The sequence below is a fragment of the Stigmatopora argus genome, chromosome 8, assembly GCF_051989625.1.
Source record: "Stigmatopora argus isolate UIUO_Sarg chromosome 8, RoL_Sarg_1.0, whole genome shotgun sequence".
NCBI lineage: Eukaryota > Metazoa > Chordata > Actinopteri > Syngnathiformes > Syngnathidae > Stigmatopora > Stigmatopora argus.
The window spans coordinates 4,368,827-4,390,353 of record NC_135394.1 but is presented as its reverse complement, the minus strand read 5'-3'; the positions used below and the strand labels follow the sequence as shown (position 1 = coordinate 4,390,353).

Genomic DNA, 21,527 nt, shown 5'->3' with positions numbered 1-21,527 from the left:
ACTTTCAAATTACATTACAGTCATCAACTTCAGTATCACTTCTGAAAAAGTCCCCCAACTCCCTTTCAGATGTGTGCTATATTTAAAAAAAAAAAAACTATATTCATATTTCACACCTTAGTACATGTCGCTAACCTGTCATGCCAGCTTGATTGTTCCATGTATCCGCTACGAATATACAAGACAGATCCATCTGGTAAAGATCCAATTCAGACCTTCGTAATGGGAGAAAAATATATGGCTTTTGAATGGACAATAGTCCAGACTATTCTCAATGCACACACAAAAAACATAGTTTCCCGTTAAAAATACCTTTTCGTTATGTTCATTTCAAGTTAAGCGTCAACCTCAACACATACATCAAATGCAACTTAGCCACCCTGGAGGTTGCTCTGGCAAAGAAATTCATTTTGGCCGGGAGCCACATGCAGCCCGAGAGCCACATGATTGCCACCCATGCGCTATAGTATTCAGCCTGATCGATTCCCTGGTCACGTCTGCAGCACCCGCTTCTTACCCTGATTGGCCATAAGAGGGCAACCAATCAACATTAAGGCCACAGTATGACATTTTGGTTCACGGAAAAGCTAAATCATAATTTTTCATCAGAAAAAGCTTTTCATGACGATCTTCGCTCTTCTCTTAATTGGGAAATGAAGTGTCTGACCAAGATCACGCTTGCTCTCTGACATCGTATTCAACCAGACAATTGCCTCCTGGCCACGCTCACAGCCCCAGCCTAATTCTCCTGATTAGTTCGGTCATCAGATGACTGCGAAGTGGTTAGACACTTGGGAAACGGTACTTCATGGTGAATCAATGAATCAGACACAACAGTGTTGCTTTGCAATGATAACAAGTTGCAGGCTCAGCCAAACTATGTAAAAATGTGTGACTCATAGTCCAGAAACCACGGTACTTAACAATTTAATTACTGTATGTTCTCGCATATAAGCGGCCCCTGCGTATAAGCCGCACCCCTAAAATTGCGTTAAAATCATTGAATGTTACAATTTCTCTCATAAAAGCCGCCCCCTGATTCACAATCCCATATTCATGGTTTTAATAGGGAGTACAAATGTGTTACTTTGAAGGGAAAATCTTGAGAAAAATCATCGCACATGGTTATTCTGAGATACAGTATGAATCAAAAGCACATTATTAGGGTCATAAGTAAGTTAGTAATTCATCCAGTGATGGTTGTTTTCTTACTGCAAAACAGAAAATAACCACAAATAGTAAATGTACATTTTCACCAACATCTACTGGTGAAAAAGAGTATAGCAAGGCCGTAAATCTTGTGCGCATAGAAGCCGTGCCCTTGATTCAGTCATCATTTTTTGAAGTTACAAATGCGGCTTATATGCGAGAAAATATGGTAGTACTCAACTAAGGTGACTAGCCCGCGACCCCTGTGAGGATAAGTAGTGGGGAAAATGAATGAATGAGGTTGGCAGGTGAGAATAAAATATTTCTTACAGTAGATATCAAGCTCAAAGCTTTTTGCTGCAGTCCCAGCCACATTGGTCACCTTGCAGGTATACTGTCCGCCATCAGATACCTGCACTCGTGGGATCTTCAGGTATCGGCCCTGTTCTACATACTGAGATTGACGGCTAGACAGGATGGCCTCTCCTTTTTGGTACCAGGTGATGGTGGGGTGTGGTACTCCCCGTGCCTCACACTCAAGTGTTACTGTTGTATCCAGCAGGGCTGTAAGTTCTGTTGTTTGGTTACCACCTCTAATCGATGGAGGGACTTGAACAGAGAAAAAAAAAAATCACATTTCATTTACAAGCTCATTTTCCTTTTGGATTTTTACTGTATGACAAATTTCATGGCAATGTATCAGATAGGGGTGAAAGTCATATGTCTTCATAAATGCTGAGCAATACATTCTTCTTTGAAAACGTGTTGATTTACAACAGGTACTTAAATCATATTTTTATAACATGCTATTCTTGAAGTCATAGTAGTTTCTGAGAAGTTTTTGATATTTCGTCCAGCAATCTCATAAAAGCAGTAGAAGTTATTCAACCCAGATGCAACTTTTACTCACCATACACGTTGAGCTTGAAGTCCTTGGATATTTTGCCAGCTGTATTAACGACACTACATTGATACCTCGCCTGGTCTCCTAAACGGGCACTCTTTATTTTTAACACTTGACCATTATCACTGATCTCCAAGTTTGGATCCCCTAGAAATACCACCCTAGAGAGCATCCGAGAGTGACAAGGAATTAACAAATAAGTACTTCAGGAGTAATTTGTCCATCATAATATTAATGAATACCAACTTTCGGTCCTTGTACCACTGGATGGTGGGAAATGGCACTCCTTTTACTTTGCACTCCAACTTGATTTCCTGTTTAAGAATTCCAGTCATATCTTGTGGAAAGTCTGACCCTGCAATTGTTGGTGGGACTGTAGCACAGAAGATAACGGATTGATAACTAATCAATTTCTCCATCTGTTATGCATAATAGTAATGTCTGGGAAAAATATTGCCAATCGCAATTGGGTTATAATTAAAGAAACTACATGCATTTTTGGACATAGGGTGGAAGCTTTACTTTTCTAAATATATGATTTACCAATAATCACTGTTTTACTCACTCAGTACATCCACAAAAAAGTATTTTTCACTGCTGCCAGCAATATTGATGGCTTTACAGGTGTAGCTGCCTGCATCTGCTGGGGTTGTCTTCAGTAATTTCAAGGATTTCCCCTTTTCAAGAATCTGAATAATGTTACTAGCCTTTACCTGTTGAGAAGCAAAAGTACACATTACATAGTAATAAAAGAATCAGAACTGCTCTAAGAAGGAACAGTTTTCATATTGATCACACAGTAACTTGGCCATTTTACAACTTACAACTCAGGAAACATCATGCACAAATTCTCTACTGATGTAACTGCCTTAATTTTATTTCATAAATTGACTTATTGGCTTATCAATTGATATATGTATTTTCTATTATTTTACTAACTACCCCAACCCCGCCATATACTCTGTGGTTACTACAGTAACAGCATATGATGTAAACACATCATAAGAATAAGCACAAAATGAAAACTTTCTGTACTACCAGCAAAAACAAACAGAATTTTCATAAAGTGTGTATGACTATAACTAACTCACTGACTGACTAAGTAACTAACTAACTAACTCATGACTTCATCATCCCTCATGGATCTTTCATATGTGCCATACAAATACATTTTGACCAATCAAAAAAAGACATGTCTTTAAAAATCTTTTAAAATGTAAGCAAATGTTGGCATAGCTGAGTTTGTAAAGATTAATTTTACTTACAGGAATGTCACCTTTGTACCAGGTGATAACTGGGGTCGGACTTCCTTTTATATCACAGACCAAAGTGGTGGGTTGTCGCTCAACCACAGACACATTTACTGATTCGTCAGTGTCGACGAGTGTTGGTGGCACTGGAGAGCATTGGATTGGATCAGAACAAGAAGGCATCCACCAAAATGAAAAATATGTGAAAACATGCTTTCTACAGGCTAACTCAAAACCTTTGGCAACAAAAAGTTCGCAATTAATAATCCCGGATATAAAAGAAATTTACGACCGGGCTCCAAGGATCAATAGCTTTCAAATTTCAAGATGATGGAGGAGTACTTGCCAACTACTTGAGTGACAGCTTGGCAGGATTTCAGCCAGTAAAAACACTATTTTGGAAATTATTATTCACTTTTAAAAGTTTAGTTTTGTTTTATTTATATGTTTTGCTTTTTAATATAGATATTATTATTGCTTAGATTTACAAAACATACGTATTTGATAATATTTGCAGAAAAAAAATAAAGAAATTAACATTGACCCACTATAGAGAAAAAGACGTGTTCAAAATACCAACATGAATCTGGTAGTGGTTCACAGACATGACGCATTTTAATTGATAATTTTCAAACTCTTTTCTTAGAGTCGCCCTTGAACATAATGTATACAAAAAACTGCTCTGAGCGACCACATCGTAATTTGCCATTTGAAAGCAGTTTAACGGAAGAGCGTGCTGCCGAAACTTTGAGCCAAAGCAACTTAACGTTTTCGGTAACAATATTTCGGTGAAAAAAAGCCTTCCTTCGCTGAAACAAAACCACATTTTTAGAGACATTTCAGTAAAAATGTCAGAGTTTACGTTGCATTTATAAAACTAGAAACACAATCAGGGCACGTACCATTGACTTTGAGCTGGTACTTCTTCTCAGTAGACCCAGCATCATTAACGGCAGAGCATACATACTCCCCGTCATCAAGCGGTGACAAAGATGCCAGAATTAAAAGAGTGCCATCCTCCAAGATAGACACACCGGGCTCATTACCAGTCAATTCTTGGCCATTACGCAACCATCGGACCACAGGTTTGGGAAGCCCTGTGGCAACAGGTGGAGAAATAAGTGAATTCTACTGTGTATTGGTAAAAAAGATAAAGCTCTTTGAAATATCATTCAAAGCAGGGTGAGTGCATAGTTAGAGATCAGTAAGTTATCAATAAGCATCCATTAAACAGTTACAGTGATGTACCTTTTGCAGGACAAGGGAAGGCAATACGTTGTTTTACAATTCTCTCCTGTAAGGGACTATTGAATGGAGGTTCCAAAACTTCGATTACCGGGGGAACTGAAAAAACACACGGACAGTAACATAATTCATTTATCTGCGTAAAAGGTGAGGGCAGACAAAACTATGAAAATGATAAAATATAAGGAAACAAACTATATGTACAAAAAAGGCCCAATCACGTGTGATTGCACCCTGAATCAGTACTTCAATACTTCTCCACATGTACCATTTAATTTTAATCAGTATACATCATCCATATTACACAATTTATATATTCATTATAATATTACAGAATATTTTTAACACTATATGATATTTAAAACCAACCTTGTACCAGAAGCTGAACTTGAGCTTCATCGCTCCCTGCAATGTTGCCTGCTGTACAGGTGTAAGTTCCTTCATCTTCCAGCCCCACTGGGCCCAAAACGAGACTGCCAGCAGGAGATACGGGATACCTCTTGCCATCCTTCATCCAGGAGAGGGTTGGTTTCGGTACCCCTTGGGCTATGCACAGAAGTTCGACAGGATCTCCCACCTGGACTTTTAATACCTTGGGACCAACCTGGATACGCGGTGGCACTGGGATAGAGGTCAAGCAAGATAAATAATGCAATTGTTAATTACGTATTCTTATACTTAAAAGTAAAATGCATGGAAAATAAGCTTGGAATTAAGATGTTTTTTCATGTATTCATTTTCAGAACTGCTTATCCTCACACAGATTGCGGGGAGTGTTGGAGCCTATCCCAGCAAACTATGGGCACTGGACAGGAGACACACCCTGAATTGGTGGCCAGCCATTCGCAGGGCACAAGGAGATGGACAACCATTCATGCTCGCTCTCATACCTAGGGCCAATTTAGAGTGTTGAACCATCTTAGCAAGCATGTTTTGGGGATGTGGGAGGAATTAGTGTGCACGGAGAAAACCCATGTAAACTTTACACAATGAGGACTGACCTGAGATCGAAAACCCCGACCCCAGAATTGTGAGGCCGATGCACTAACCACTGTAACATGGTTTGTTTGTTATTACTCTGTTAATGTGGGCTTACCCAAAACAGTGAGTTCAATGGATTGGGTTAAGTTCCCAGCAATATTGGAAGCGATGCATACATAGAGCCCATTGTCTGAAACTTTGCTCTCAAAGATCTTGAGTGAGCCCGAGGGGAGCTGGTCATGCCTGGATGGAGCATATAGACATCAGTTATTAAATATGCTGAATATATTTATGCAAATTTCCTTTGTAAAGACCAAAACAATGTTCCACCGTGCTTTTCAGACTAGAAGGGAAAAAAATGTATAAATTGCACTGGAGTATAAGTTGCATTTTCGGGGGGGGCAGTTTTTTTAATTTATCAGAAACCAAGAACAAACATTAAACATTAAAGTAATATTATAATAAGTTAGTTGCTGTAATAAATTAACAGTTTTTTGGATAACTATAGCCTAAAAATACACACACAAAAAGAGTCGCACTTGAGTATAAGTTACAGGCCCAGCCAAACTACAAAAAAAGTGTGATTTATAGTCCGTAAAATACAGTACTTATAATTTTTAAGGAAGGAAGATTTTCCAATCTTAATATTTCTAATATATATCAACAGTACAGACAGAAGCTTGGGACTTTCTATTAAAACAAAAGCATTACGTGTTGTCAAAAAAGTATGTTTTACCTCGGGGAGTAAGGAGAAATGAGCCGTGTCTCCTTGGCCCAGCTAAAGGAGGGTGGGGGGACACTGTGGACGTCACATGGTAAAATTGCATCTTTGCCCTCTATCACTGACATTCTTGTTGAGTCAGAGGAGTCACTGGAACTCCCCGCATTGGACCTAGGACGCACTTGAAACACAAATAAAGAACAAACAAATGTCTAAATGAAGGAAATGAAATCATCTTACAAGTGCTTTCAGTTAGAATTATAGTTTGCTCATTAAATTTGTTGCCTTCAAGTTTTTTTCAGCAGACAGCACCTACTTGAAAAGAATTAAAAATTGACTTTGAAAGATTTCTTACAACACAAATAACACAATTTAAGTTTTTTCAATTACTGAATTACATATCCATCCACTGTCTTTGTAGTTCATCGCTCCTAGGGCTGTGGTTACACATGTTTTTGGAATGTTGGAGGAAATTGGAGCAGGAGTACCCAGGGAAAATCCAGGCAGGACCTGTACTGTGCTAACCATTAATTATTTACAGTATATCCTTGTTTTTCGCGGGGGTTACGTTCCAAAACTAACCCGTGATAGGTAAATTCCGTGAAGTAAAAAGCTTTTTTCCAATTATTATAAACTTAAATACTCTATTATACATTGAAAAGAAAGAACAAACCATTTTATAGGCTCAATCATTTGTTTCCCAAATAAAAGTACTGTACTTTAGAAACGTTTTTTTCAACAAAACTTCTGTACTGTACTGTCAAATAATAATTTTAATCATCAATGTGAACAGAAGGCAGAAGGAAGATTCATTCATTCCGTAATGCGGACCTACAGCCTCATAGCTTTTACCTTCCCTTAGCATGTCCAGAAGATTAACTTTATATGCAATTGTCGGTCCAGAGCATTTTGTCAACATTATGGGTTTTAGAGAAACTCGAAATTGTAAGAGAATTTGCACGTACGTAATGTAAATTTAGCAAATTGTTTTAAGTACGTGTACATATTAAACTGCAACATTATTGACGTACAGGTAGAGAAGAAGCGGAGTGACTTTTTAGCCAATCAGAATGCAGAACACATTGCACGATGCACATCCGTGAAGTAGCGAAACCGTGAAAAGTAAACCGCATTATAGCGAGGGATCACTGTACACCATTTCTTGAAAAAAGAAAAAACAAACAAGTCAAATGTGGCGGCCCATACCAAAAGAGGGACAAAACATGGCTCTCTTGGAATTAATGATCACCATTGGACACGGTACACATTAAAACCCTCCTGCGTGACAAGGGACGTGACTAGAAATTCCCAGCAGACAATTGGTCTGGGGCTGCAAGATCCGACCGGGAGCTTCCAAGCCTATTCGCCATGTCAGCATTGAAGCAGAACGCGGGACCCCCAGCAAGAGTGGTCTTCAGCTCCCCTTTCAAGGACTACAAAGGGGTAAGAACTCTGAATTTCTGTCTGGTTCATGGGTACAAACAACCCCTCCCACCACACAGAAAGGTTCAACCTCAATTAAAAGTACCTAGCTGCGCATTAAGTCTGGCCACACGTGTGCTATGCTTCTCACCAGGGGTCACTCCAGAATGGAAGAGACTCCAACCCAACTCCTGAAGACGGGTACCAGTTCTCTAGCTGTCTGTCAAGGAAATCCCATCTACACTGTGAATATCAAGTCAGAGCCTATTTTCCGTGTGCGGTCGATTGGTCGCCGGTCTTTTGGTCGCCGGTCTTTTGGTCGCCGGTCTTTTGGTCGCCGGTCTTTTGGTCGCCGGTCTTTTGGTCGCCGGTCTTTTGGTCGCCCCGACCGCGACAACGGCGACCAAAAGACCGGCGACCAAAAGACCGACGACCAAAAGACCGACGACCAAAAAACGACGATCAAAAGACCGGCGACCAAACAAGGTAAAACAACATGGTCTACGCATCAATAAAAGCCAGCAATGGCCATGAGCAGTTTCACTGAGCCGACGTGTGAGTGTATAAGAGTTTGTATGTACATGCGTTGTCCCTTTAAGAAGCTACGTCAGTCAGGGTCTTAACAAGTTCTCCAACAAAAAACAATAAAAGTCCGGGAAATTTGGAGCTTTTCTTTAGCCTAATAATTACTAGGGCATTAAGTATGACTAAATAGTAATTCGCAGTTTGTATTTAGGGAATTTGAGCAACGATTTAAATGGTAATTATCACTTACCTTCCGGGCGACCAAAAGACCGGCGACCAAAAGATCGGCGACCAAAAGACCGGCGACCAAAAGACTGGCGACCAATAGACCGTGTACCCTATTTTCTAGGACATACAAGCTTCGCTAACCCCCACAAGGTGACTCCTCAGGGAGGCACATACCAAGAACACATTTGATAAAATAATCTTAAGCTTTGATGAAACTGGCCCTCACATCAAATGTATTTATTGTGCATGTATGTAGCCTCTCTATTTGTCTTAAGCATTACCATAGACAGTGAGTTGATTTTTTCTTGAGGCGTGACCAGCAGCATTGGCAGCTGTGCAGAGGAACTCTCCTGTCTCATTTCCAGAGGGTGAGGCAATGAGAAGGCTGCCGTCAGAGTCCAAGGAGAAAGCTGGACCACCCAAGTATACATGCTCTCCACCCTTCAAAAGAGATCACAAAGGGTGAATGGAACCTTCCGCTGTTCAAGTTATTAAAGCCACAATTCAACTCAGGGAGAAAGAAAAAAATCTAAATCCAAGCTAGAAATCCAGCGTCACATGTAATTGAGTATATATTGTGTGTGGGACATACGGTAGCAGGAATTAACACCTTGAATCGTTTTAACACCATTCAACCATTGCGCTACAATTATGAGGGACTACACAAATAAGCAACTGTCAGTGTGGAGTCGTCTACTGCAGTGGTCCCCAACCACCGGTCCGGTCCGCGAGCTACCTAGTGCCGGTCCATCAGAGTAAAAAATATTAACGTTTTCAATCTCGCCCTCCTACTTGAAATGAAAAAAAGTTGATATAGTAATAATAATAAATAATTGCTATTATGCTTGGGATTTTTTATTTTTATTTTTTTTTTATTTTTTTGCCGTCGTGGGTGTCGTTCGTGCACCGAACCCACCCCCACACGATTTTGTCTTAAGTTGTCGCCCTCTCCATTAGCAGGTCTGCGAGAAAATAGAAAGAGCTTTACCGGTCCACGGTGAGAAAAAGTTTGGGTACCGCTGGTCTACTGTACAAGCCAGTTCGCACACGTTTAATAGTGCAAACATAAGAGGAAAAACATGTGGTCTCACATGGACACACAGGCATTTTAGCCATCATGGAATATTGAAATTCCAGAGTCGATTTACAGTGTAACAAGATTTCCAGGCATGTGACACTAAACAACCCCTAAAACTCTTCCACTGTAGCTTTGAGATATTGAAAACACGCACACAGTTGCTGCAGCTTAATATATTAAGTTTAGCCCTGCTTGATGCATACAAAAAGTCACAGCATTTCCTAAATATTTCTATAATTAGTTTAGAATATCTGAGTGAAACTGGGAGTCAGTGTATCATAAAAAGCTCTTGTATTTGGATGAATGTGAATTCTTTGATTGACAGTAGTCATGCCATTATGATAGTGATGCAAACAGTTCTGGAAAGTGGCATTTAAATTCATGATGTATACCTTCTTATGTATTTTATTACTCTGTGGATCTTAAATGATATATGGCAGCAAATTGTGAACTTTTTATTTTGACTTAGTGAAGACATTATATTGTCCCTAATAAAGACAAGTAGAGAGACGCTATACCAGGGGTGGGCAAACTATTCCACAAAGGGCAGCAGTGGGTGCAGGTTTTCATTCCAACCCATAAAGAGGACACATTTTCACCAATATGGTGTCCTACAAGTGCAATCAGGTGCTTCTTGTTTTTGCACAAATTTCATTGGTTAAAGTGTCTTTGCTGGATCGGTTGCAACATAAACCTGCACCCACAGCGGCCCTCGAGGACCGGTTTGCCCACCCCTGCTCTCATACTATAAGTGGAAGTGGGAATATCTGTCTGTTACCATCAGGCCTCTAATTTGGGTTACGAAGCATCTACTTTCATGTTGACTGGAATAGGGTCTTGGTTCTATCACTCCTCAGATTAATATAAAATAATACAAAGACCAAAACAGACCTTAGACCAGGTGATCTCAGGTGCAGGTATCCCACTACCATGACAGGGCAGAGATATAGGTGTTCCCTCAATAGTGCTGAAAACTTGAGGGCCATGCTGAATGGATGGAATCACTAATAAGAATAAAAAGAAGAGTCATATAAATTTGTTTGTAAACACATTGTCATACTGATGAAAAGCCACTGCAAAAATTACTAGATAGCACAAAAAATATCATAGGTTATACCAAAGATGTTGACAATGGTAGTGTGGTTGGTAGCCCCAACAACGCTCTCAGCCAAGCAGGTGTAATCACCAACATCATCCAGTCGAACTCGCTCAATGTGCAGACTTCCATCCCTCCGTACGCTCACATACTCATCTGAAGTCACCTGAAATAGGCAGGTCATACACTTTAATTTAAATGCAGTAACAAGTACTTCCTGCCACAGTCTTGGGCTCCCATCCCACTCCTGTTACACAGTTAGTGTTTTTCCACTTCCTGCTCCGCCCTACCAGCTAGCCACGCCTACTGCGTCAGCCAAATTCAGTGCACCTGCAAATTTACTGCCACTTTCATACTACTATATGCTCTTGGGCAAGGTCACATCAGGGTGGCGGTTAATAAAAACCCCAACCTCTGGAAAAAAAACATCAAAATGTCAATTTTTAATTAGCCAGATTACAATTGGCTTTGTAGCCAACTCTAAATAACAAACTTTTTTCAAAGGCTATTTCATGATTTTTACTTTGAAGACTTTACCTTCCTCCTGCCGCCTGCCTACAACCACCCCTCTGATCCGTGCATGCTTTTGTATGAAAATAAACAAATAAAGGTAATTCATTATAAACTGTTCTCATCCTCTGACACTGCAATTGGGTAAAAATCACACCCCATGATGTCTTAAAGACCAACATTCCTTACAAATGGAGCATATGAAGAATTTGTGTGCCAATTCGGACAACCCCAAGACCGAGGTACATACCGAACCATGACTTCTAAGAACTGTAACACATCTTATGGCAGGTATATAACTTACATTACAGCTACTACTATTTCCAACTGTTCTTCTGTACTTACAAGGCCATAGTTGTGCAGCCACTGTCTCTCAGGAAGAGGATTGCCAGCCAACAGCACACAGGGTAAAGTCAGCTGCTGGTCCTTGATTACATCTATCACTGTCGGGCTCATTGCAATAACAGGTGGCACTGCAGAAAACATGCAAACAAATGTGGATTGTTTCAGTGAAAAACAACTAAGTTAAAAAAAACATCAAGTACTTGTTTGGGCTTTGTACAATTGAAAAAAAAAGGTACATATGACACTGAAATTGAAGCTTTTGATGCTGTATCTAATAAAAACATTATTCACTTTGTCTAGAGTAGTATTAATTTCAAGCAAGAATTTCTCTTCTCGTAAAACTGAGATGGAGATCTCATTTTTTTTAACCAATTTATGGAGAAATCCAGGTATTGTCGTCGTCACATACGCCATACAAGGCGTACGTATAGTGAATGCAAACATTCTATTTCATTGTAAGTTGGAAGTTTTAACACTAACACCAACTCAAATTCACAAAAAGCATGAAAACTCATTTGTCATGTTCAAAAGAAACTAGATACTGGAAACAGGATATTGTATGTGTGAATGTAACCATATGAGAAAAGTAATATCTAATGTATATAATAATATGTAATTTATTCTACTGATATGGCTTTCTGAATGTTGACCTTTGGCCTATAAATAAGACTTCGAGTGTTTTCTCTGGAAAGCAACAATCAAACTGAAAAAGTTGTTAACAAGGTAACAATGTGTTCAAGCATTAATGAAGTAGCAAGTGTCAATGTTCAAAGCAATTCCTAAAGAAAATTTCAGTAGTTTTTTTTTCATTTTTGAAATTGCACTGCACAAAAAAACGGAATTTTGTAGATATTGTCCAAACAATGAAAGAAATATATGTTCGTGTGTGTGTGCGTGCGCGCGCATTTTTAATAATAAATAGTATACATACCGAGTCCCGTTACAGTAATGCTTGCTTGGGTCTGAATCTTGCCAAAATGGTTGGAAGCTTGACATATATATTCTATCTCGTCATCAACCCACAGGTCTAAACATGGAAAAGGAACTGTCAAATATACAGCAAATCCAAGTAATGAAGTTCTCATATGATATGATATAGATGAGAAACTTACTACTGATATGAAGACCTTCTTTGTCTTGAGTAATGGTGCTATGTCTGAGGTGTGTATTGAAAAGGGGCAAACCATCTTGTCTCTTCCAGGTAACCTGTGGCTCTGGATAGCCTTGGGCTCGGCATGCCAAGGTCACATTGGACCCGATGTCCCCTGCTACGTCGAAAGGCTCTAACGTAAACTTTGGTGCATCTGCAGTGAAGATGAAAAAGAAAATCACCTGCATAAAATCAACCTCTTCATTGTAATATTGTGTAACTTTTGATCTCTGAGCATTAAAAAAATATAGCTTTTTTGAGGTCTAAAACATACAAAACGGATATCGAAAATATTATTCCTACACCCATGATGTTAAAAAGCTGTTTGTTGTCAATAGTGGTTGACTAGAGTAGCATTTTAAGGGCTTCAGGAAGCTTAAAGCAGACAGTTTAAAGCACAAGTGTCAAAGTGGCGGCCCGGGGGCCAAATCTGGCCCACCGCATCATTTTGTGTGGCCCGGGAAAGTAAATCATGAGTGCTGACTTTCTGTTTTAGGATCAAATTAAAATGAAGAGTATAGATGTATATTAAATTTCCTGATTTTCCTCCTTTTAAATCAATAATTGTAATTTTTTAATCCATTTTTTCTGTGTTTTTAGTTCAAAAATCATTTTGTAAAATATAAAAATATATATAAAAAGCTAAAATAAACATTGTTTTAGATCTATAAAAAACTGAATATTCAGTGCTTTTAGTCCATTTATAAAAAGTCTATCTAAGTTTTTCTAAAATGGTCCGGCCCACATGAAATCGAGTTGACGTTAATGCGGCCCGCGAACCAACCCGAGTCTGACACCCCTGGTTTAAAGGCTGCATGCAGCTCATCATTCTGTGACATACAATGACATACCTCCAACATCGAGAGTAACCTTTCCCGACGAAGTGCCGGCACTGTTAGAAGCCACACAAGTGTAGTCTCCAGCATCAGTTTCCTGGGTATTCTTAATGGTTATAATACCTGCCTGGACATCTATGTCCATAGAAAATATTGAGTGTAATTTCACATCACCTGGAAAGCAGAACAGAATGTATAACTTTACACTTATTCCAAGACTTTCAGTCATATTTTCTTCTGAAATTCGATTCACATTAGGTCGTTTCTTTGTTGTTACCTTTGTACCACGAAATTTCTGGCCGAGGGATTCCCGATGCGGAACAAGCCATTACTGTGGTTTCTCCAATACCACTGAGGATCTCGTTAACAGCCACTGTCACCACAGGAGATTCTATGGACAGAGCAATCATGTAAGTCCAATGTAGTATTTGGGTCTAAGTATCTGTCATCTATGTATACAATATTTAGGAAATGTCCGAGTGTGTTACGCACCAATGTAAACAACGAGGGAATCCATGGTGTCAGTTCCGGCTTGGTTGCTACCCAAGCAGCCGTATACACCTTCGTCCATCTTCTCCATGTTTCTTATTGATAATGTGCCGTCAGCTGTTATTCTATGTCTGGGTAAAATTATAACTTTGTATGAGCCCAAAAATGTCAGCATTTTTTTAAATGATGAGAGAAACTACCTGCTTGACCCTATGATGAACAAGCCATTGTGTGTCCAGGCCAGAAGGGGTGAAGGGTAGCCGCTGGCCGAGCATCGGATTTTCACTTCTCCTCCTATAGTGAATGTCTGATTCTGAGGTTCCACTGAGACACTAGGTACCTCTAAAAGGAAAATGACATTGAAGATTTATACGATCCAGCATGATGGTAAGTTGTTACTGTAAGCAGGCATGTGTTTCAGGCCCTCATAAATTCAAAGTCAGAGTTAGTCCAATTAATATTCTTCCACAAGCTTTACGTGTTGTCGAGAAATGGTAAACTGTGGAATCTTTCCTTGATGAGCCAAGTGATTCATGATGTGACCGTCATCTCTTATAGGGTGTGTTCCGGTCTAACTGCCAAAAAGCTGAACTCATATTAATTCAGGTCTGGGAAACTGCTTCCATCACAATCTAAGTACATGTGAATCGGTTCATTTTACATAGATACAACAATGGTAAAGGGAAGTAAAATGCAAAAAAAATAAAAAAAATTGGGACAGAAATGGCGTTTTGGGACATATAAAAAAAAACTTTTTCTAGAGTGGAAATCTTGACATCGCTTCACGTGGTCCTCGCCATTTAAAACAGTGAAAACGCAAAAATGACTATTGGTACCTTCTGTCTCCAGAAATACGTTCTCCAGCCCAGTCACACTATAAAATTGTCTCAGTGCCGCATTGATGCACACTTGAAAGAAAAATCGAGTTTTTTGTCTTGTTTTTTAAGTTGTTTCATCTTAATGTGAACCTACTATCACATCCACTTTATTACGGAATAAAGTAAAGACACAGGTCAGCAGAGCAGACCCTCTTCAAAGTGAGGCAAATGACTGGCATAGGAAAGACCAGGAGGTAATTACAATCCCCCCAGGGATCGCTGACAGCTGTTTTAGGGCGGCGGCAAGAGATGAGTCCCAACTAATAATAGGACCAAATCATTTGAATCATTTAAAAGTAATTATAAAAGATGACTGATATTTAAAAACAACCATTGAAAACAGCGCATCAGAAAGCAATAAAGTATAAGCAACAAAATTCGCCCCAAAATTTAAAAGGACAACATTTGTGCCTGTAAATTATCTATAAATTGAATAGTTAAGTAACTGGGTTCTCAACCTTCACGCATTGGGTGTTTCTCTAACACATTTTAGTTCATTCTCAAGGCCTAAGCCACACCTTGTATTTTTCACACAATAAAAACAACTCAACCATGGTACTCGGATGATTCGCCTATGTCAAACGTCCGTCGGCGAAACGTCTTTAGGCGAATCATCCGGTCACGCTCAAGGTAACCATTATAATGATTTTAAAAAAAGTGCCTTGATCCTAAAACCATTTGATTTACAATTTCTGTTAAACTGTCATCTAAAGAACGTGCCCTTCAGTACAACATTTATAAGGCTAGATGTCTAAAGGTGGCATAAGTAATCAGTGACCATCTTACCACTAGCGACTTCTGGCTATCTTTATCGCAGCCGGATATAACGTGTGTGATTTCCTCACTAAAATATTCTTAACTCACTGGATTTTGAGAATATGTTGTAAATATTCTTTGTAATAGAATTACGGCATCTATGATGTTTTTAGCAAATCAATCCATTTGAAAATCAGTTGAAAATTAAGAAATAGATAGATATTTCATAGTGCACACTTCATTGTTTGTCCAGTGTGTCATCAATATTCTGCAGTTTATATCTGAATGTACCGCACCGATTGGCTGAGAGGAGGTGGCTGCTTTTGCTTAGAAACACTTGTGGCATCATTTTGCCACCAAACAGGAACTTTAGCATGTATTTAAACAGGATACATCAGGTGTAGTGCAACCAAAAATGAAGGACGATTTATGGTCCTAAAATAGCCTAAAAAGTATAAATTGCAGGCATCGAGTCTTTTTGTTCATAAATGGTGTTAATCAGTTTTTTAAAATTTGTTTTGCAAATGAACGCTTAATATGTTTTTTTTCTTTTTCATAATGATGTATTTTTAAAAGTGGGACTTGGGTGACAGGGTGATTTGTAGTCCAGAAAATGAAGTATTAGAAAGGGAGTTTGCTTTTCCAAGACGGAATTAATCACACAGCCAAAACTCCATGATCTGTGTCCCTTATCCTTATCAGGGATTATCTTAAACTGCTCAGATCCATTCTAATAAAAAAAATCAAATACAAACCCAGACAGATATGATTTATAACCAACTACTGGGTTTGTAAAATACATCTTTGTTTAAAGCTACATATCCACTTCTCTTTTCTCCTGTGTATAAACAAGACTCCAATGCATTTTGGCTCAATTTGGTCAACGCACTTGACAGCTCTGACCTCAAACCAGTCAAAAGATATTTGAATTGAATAACAAAAAAAAAGAATGTGAACCAGACCATCTCATCCAGGAAGTAAGGCATCTGAATTATCTACCCAATTTGCACCAATAAGCACTTTTTCCCATCAAAGTCACAAACAGAACAACCACTGCTTACCTTGCACAATAAGGTTGACGCGGTCAGCTGTCATCCCACCTTCATTTACAGCAACACACTCATACCAGCCTGAGTGAGCTGGCGTTACAGAAAGTAAATGGAGCGAGAGGTTGGTCAAGGCGTGTACCCGAGGATCCAGACGGGCATCAAGACCCTCTCTCAACCAAGTCAGGTTGAAGTTGACTGTACTGATAACATGGCAGGTGAGGATAGCTTGGGACCCGGGTGAAACTGTTACATTGGCTTCAACTGTGATAGCAGGAGGTGGCTCTGCATAAGGAGGACAAAATAATGGAGGAGTTTCTATTATTAAGTATGAAAGAAATGGGCTGCCAAAGCATGTAAGGAAAGTACATTTCCATGCAAATAATATTAATATACAACATATATTATTTTAGGTGTCCGACTCGGTTAAAAAGTTGGCTGTGTTGGCTTTATTTAGAGATGCTTTCGCAAACCCACATTTTATAATCAACATGTTTTTTTAGCTGAATACTTTAAAAAACTATTCCCCAACATTCAGTTTTTTATTTGGCGAAAAATACATTACGGCACTACACTTTAATGTTTTATTTTTTATTTTACTTTATTCACACTACAGTATAGATGTGCAATATCCTGGAAAATATATGTTCATTTAATTAAAATGTGCAACAGAGTGAGGAGCACATCTGCCTTGCAGTTCTGAGATCGTGGGTTCAATCACTGGTGGGTTCCAACCTTCCTGTGTGGAGTCTGAATGTTCTCCCCGGGCGTGGGTATTATCTGGGTGCTCTGGTTTTCTCCCACACCCCAAAAGCATCCATTGTAGGCTGGGTGAACACTAAATTTCCCCTAGGTATGAGTGTGAGCGTGAAGGCTTGTCCATCCTAGTGTGCCTTTCAGTTGGCTGGGATAGGCTCCAGCACCCCATCACCCTTGTAAGGATACGCGGTACATAAAATGAATGAATACATAATCATGAAGGCCTTATGTTACACTGTGATGCCTTACGTGCACTGTTGCACTCTTCCCAAGATGATGTGTGATATATTATATTCATCCTGTTCTATGCTCAAATAAAGTATGCTTACCTGAGACATCCAGAAAGGTGAGAGCTCTGCCTGTCCCTGCGCTGTTGATAGCAATACACTCGTAGTATCCTTCATCCTTTAAAGTTACCTCTGTTATCTCCCAAAGTGCATTGTCAGACTCTCTGGAACAAATAAGTGCCAGAGCTTTAGGATATGCCACAATACAGCTGTTGCTTTCATCTCCTCAACCCCATCCAAGCCAACCTGAATAGCCGATCCATGCCAAGCCGCCGTCCATCCCTGCTAAAACGTAAAGTGAAGGGAATCAGGCTTTCCACTTGACATCTAACAGCCCCTTTCTGAAGATAATAACCATGAGAAGTTGCTGGCATCAACACTTTTGGGGCATCTTTGAAGAGAGAGATCAGAAATAAAGTTGAATTCTTCATTGTTGACATCATTCATGTGTAAACTCTTATACATACAAAGCATTTTTCACTGACCTGGTACAATACTTGAGAAGGACACACTAGAAACTCTCTGGAAAACGAAACCATTTTGGTCATAACCTGTCAGCCTCAGAAAGAACGCTTCATTCGGTGGTATAAAATCAGTGACGTTCCAGAGGCTGTAAGGTTGGCGTTCGGGGTAATAACGGATTGGCAGAGTTTTAATCACTTTGCCAGTTATTGCTAAGAGCTCAAGCCTGTCAGGTCTCGCCGGTGGGGAAATCCCAGTTGTGTTCAGCAGGATGTATGTAGGAATACCTGGAAAGGTCATCTATTTAATATTTGTGCTGTGGCTAATTTTAAAAGATTTGTGAGATGACGACACAAAGTTAGAAAAAAAAATTCAGCTCACTAACCTTGAACTGGTCGACTGATTGTTTTTTTGAAATCCATTGTTCGCTTTTGGGAGAAGCCAGCTCGAAAGTCTATACTGCTGAGGCCTGAGATCCGGATGGAGTGCCTTCCACTGCTGGAAGTCTTCAATTAAAAGAGGAAATGAATGGGACAAATTTTATTTGCTGATCAGCAAACTGAAACCACAATTGCAGAGATCTGGATATATAAACATCACCACCGCCATCATTTTGACTTACAGGTTTGTATCTTTGCTACATTCCGTTTTTTAGGTACACCCAAACAGGCTTTTAACCTGCTAGCTAAGTTTTACAAATAGATAAACTGTGAATGTAGTTTAAGCCGTTGTGCTATTGACTGCCTTTGTGCTTTATTCGTCTTATAGTGTAGCCGTAAGTATGTTTTCACTCCAAATCCTAAGGTTAAGCATTTTGCCCAGTTTTGTCTGTGACAGCCTTTGCATGCATGCAAGTGTAGACAAGCCAAAATGATGACGTCTGACTAATTGATATAAAAAAAGAAAAAACTTAAACCTGATCTTATAAAGGATCCCCAATTTGAAAATGACCCAATCAGTCTGGCATTCATGCTTTCATTAAACACACAAGCACTATAATCAAAGTCATCTAATGCCTCATACAGTGTTCTTCTTTGATGCCAGACCCACATGGAGACCGAGTAATTACTATGAAAGTATAGGTTAGGGAACAGTAAGGTAAGACACCTTGGAGCTGTTGCACACTTGGCTGTGGGTGCACTTTAACACTCAGTAGCATTTACCAAAAATGCTACTTTAGTTCACTATACAAAAAACTCAAAATGGCAGAACAGAGAAATCTTCTCTCAGTATGTTTCAAAACTTCTTTGGATGACTTGGGAAACAAGAGAAAGTGCTATTTTTAGTCTTAAAGCCAGCAAATAGCTGTGGAGGAGTTGAGTTTGGAAAAGGACTTCATGGTCAACACTATGAACAATTAAGCAATATTTGCCCTTATTTTTATTGGCGCTATATGAATGAAAACACCACAAAGATGCAGTAAGTGATAGAAGGTATTAGAAGAATGCTATCAGTGTAATTATTCTTTTCAAGTTCCTGTAAAACTCTAATAGAAATGTCACATCACATGTTAAAAAGTCTTCCAGTGTTAACACGTAGCATTCTGAATATGCCGCATTCTCAAAATCTTTCCACGTCTGACAGATGAAAAAAAATACATAGCGCCTGCTTGTCTCCTTTGTTGCGTGGGAAAAGGAAGGACATTGTTGGAAATAAAACAAGAAAAAAAGAACAGAGCAATTGCGTAAGTAAAAAGAGAATTATACCCCATGATGATCATTGTGATGGATCATCTAGTCATGACATTTTAAAAGAACACAATATGGACCTATTCATTGCTGGTGTTGAGATATTTTGCTTTGTTTGCAAAATACTAAACAAAACATTGATTCCACAATTCATATAAATACAGTTGGACCGTAATATTTGTGGAAATGTTTAGTTTTTGGCCTCACCCACTGGCCTTGAATGTACCGTGTCAGAGAAAAACTTACTTATAATTTAATACACACAATGTCTTGGGACACAATAGTGCTGGAACAGAAAGATTAAGCACGTAAAATTGTCTAAAATGTCTCATTGCGCTAGGCAGTAAAATTTAGGAGCAAAAGAGAGGAAACCAAAACATCCAATGGCTCAGCCTCTCATCAAAATATAATGCAAAGCCAAAACAGGGGCCCTTTAGAAGCACTTGAGTCCTTTGAGGTGGATTTTATGTGATGACACAACTCTTTAGCTCAAAAGCTTTAATTTCCCAGTAAATCAATTGAGTACCGATCCAAAATAAAGTTATGAGGGTAAAAGTCAGAGCAGAGATGTGAAAAAATGTTTGTCATTTTCCAACATCTGGCATTGACACCGTGGGAAAAACTAGTGAAATCTGTCCTTTTTGGCATTACTTTGATGGAAAGGTGTTAGGGATTGGTTCTGTCATGTTTTATTGGGTTTGTCCCTTGTATGACCTGTCATTGTGATTGCCCATTGAGTTCATCTACTTGTCGTTTCCCCCATCACCGGTGTATCTCCTGCTCACTGTCTCTCGTGTGACCCAGGTGTTTCTGAGTGTCTTGTCAACCCATGCATAACACAACTCCTAACCATTGCTACTACTACTACTACAGCTCCATCCAGTGGATACATAACACAACCCGCAACTGCTACTACTACTACCACAGCTCTATCTAGTGGATCTATAACACAACCGCCGACTACTACTACTACTACTACTACTACTATCACAGCTCCATCTAGTGGATGTTTAACACAAACACCAACTACTACTACTACCAGAGCTCCATCTAGTCCCTTACTACTGGTACTACAACTACCACCACTACCACCACTACTACTACTACCACCACTACTACTACTACCACCACCACCACTACTACTACCACCACCACTACTACTACCACCACTACTACTACCACCACCACTACTACTACCACCACTACTACTACTATTACTACTACCACCACCACCACCACTACTACTACTACTACTACTACTACCACCACTACTACTACTACTATCACAGCTCCAGCTAGTGGATCTATAACACAACCACCGACTATTACTACTACTATCACAGCTCCATCTAGTGGATGTATAACACAAACCCCAACTACTACTACTACTACCAGAGCTCCATCTAGTCCCTTACTACTGGTACTACTACTACCACCACTACTGCTACCACTACTACTACTACATTTTATAATCGGGTGCGCCTTACATATATGAAACAAATTTTAAGATAGGCCATTCGTTGAAGGTGAGCCTTATACTCCGGTGCCTCTTATAGTCCAGACAATACGATAATAGGTTAGCAGTACTGCGTCTAAACACACTGATGTATTAGTGTATAATAAATGCAGTAATTCTACTTAAGAACCTTCCTCAAAGGTCGCGATTCAGCTCGGTGGCGTGATTTGTGGTCTCAATTGGAGGTTACACTGTTGGACAGTTTG

The 21,527-nt window shown here is 39.4% G+C and overlaps 1 protein-coding gene across 1 annotated transcript in view; it reads right to left on the bottom strand.

Annotated features, from left to right (window-relative positions):
- The window catches only part of hmcn1 (hemicentin 1), an 82,953-nt gene that overhangs the window by 46,632 nt on the left and 14,794 nt on the right, over window positions 1-21,527 (bottom strand). Inside the window, exons 7-31 of the mRNA XM_077607864.1 lie at window positions 18,503-18,623; window positions 18,141-18,404; window positions 17,902-18,046; window positions 17,698-17,819; window positions 16,625-16,894; window positions 14,130-14,271; window positions 13,933-14,060; window positions 13,718-13,831; window positions 13,456-13,614; window positions 12,567-12,758; window positions 12,386-12,481; window positions 11,455-11,582; window positions 10,621-10,765; window positions 10,395-10,507; window positions 8,707-8,866; window positions 6,266-6,431; window positions 5,645-5,772; window positions 4,918-5,169; window positions 4,552-4,647; window positions 4,206-4,400; window positions 3,319-3,449; window positions 2,619-2,766; window positions 2,300-2,426; window positions 2,060-2,214; window positions 1,480-1,758 (exon numbers count right to left, since the gene is read on the bottom strand). Of these exons, the coding sequence (XP_077463990.1) occupies window positions 1,480-1,758; window positions 2,060-2,214; window positions 2,300-2,426; window positions 2,619-2,766; window positions 3,319-3,449; window positions 4,206-4,400; window positions 4,552-4,647; window positions 4,918-5,169; window positions 5,645-5,772; window positions 6,266-6,431; window positions 8,707-8,866; window positions 10,395-10,507; window positions 10,621-10,765; window positions 11,455-11,582; window positions 12,386-12,481; window positions 12,567-12,758; window positions 13,456-13,614; window positions 13,718-13,831; window positions 13,933-14,060; window positions 14,130-14,271; window positions 16,625-16,894; window positions 17,698-17,819; window positions 17,902-18,046; window positions 18,141-18,404; window positions 18,503-18,623 (3,976 nt within the window). The remainder of the gene's footprint in view (window positions 1-1,479; window positions 1,759-2,059; window positions 2,215-2,299; window positions 2,427-2,618; window positions 2,767-3,318; window positions 3,450-4,205; window positions 4,401-4,551; window positions 4,648-4,917; window positions 5,170-5,644; window positions 5,773-6,265; window positions 6,432-8,706; window positions 8,867-10,394; window positions 10,508-10,620; window positions 10,766-11,454; window positions 11,583-12,385; window positions 12,482-12,566; window positions 12,759-13,455; window positions 13,615-13,717; window positions 13,832-13,932; window positions 14,061-14,129; window positions 14,272-16,624; window positions 16,895-17,697; window positions 17,820-17,901; window positions 18,047-18,140; window positions 18,405-18,502; window positions 18,624-21,527) is intronic.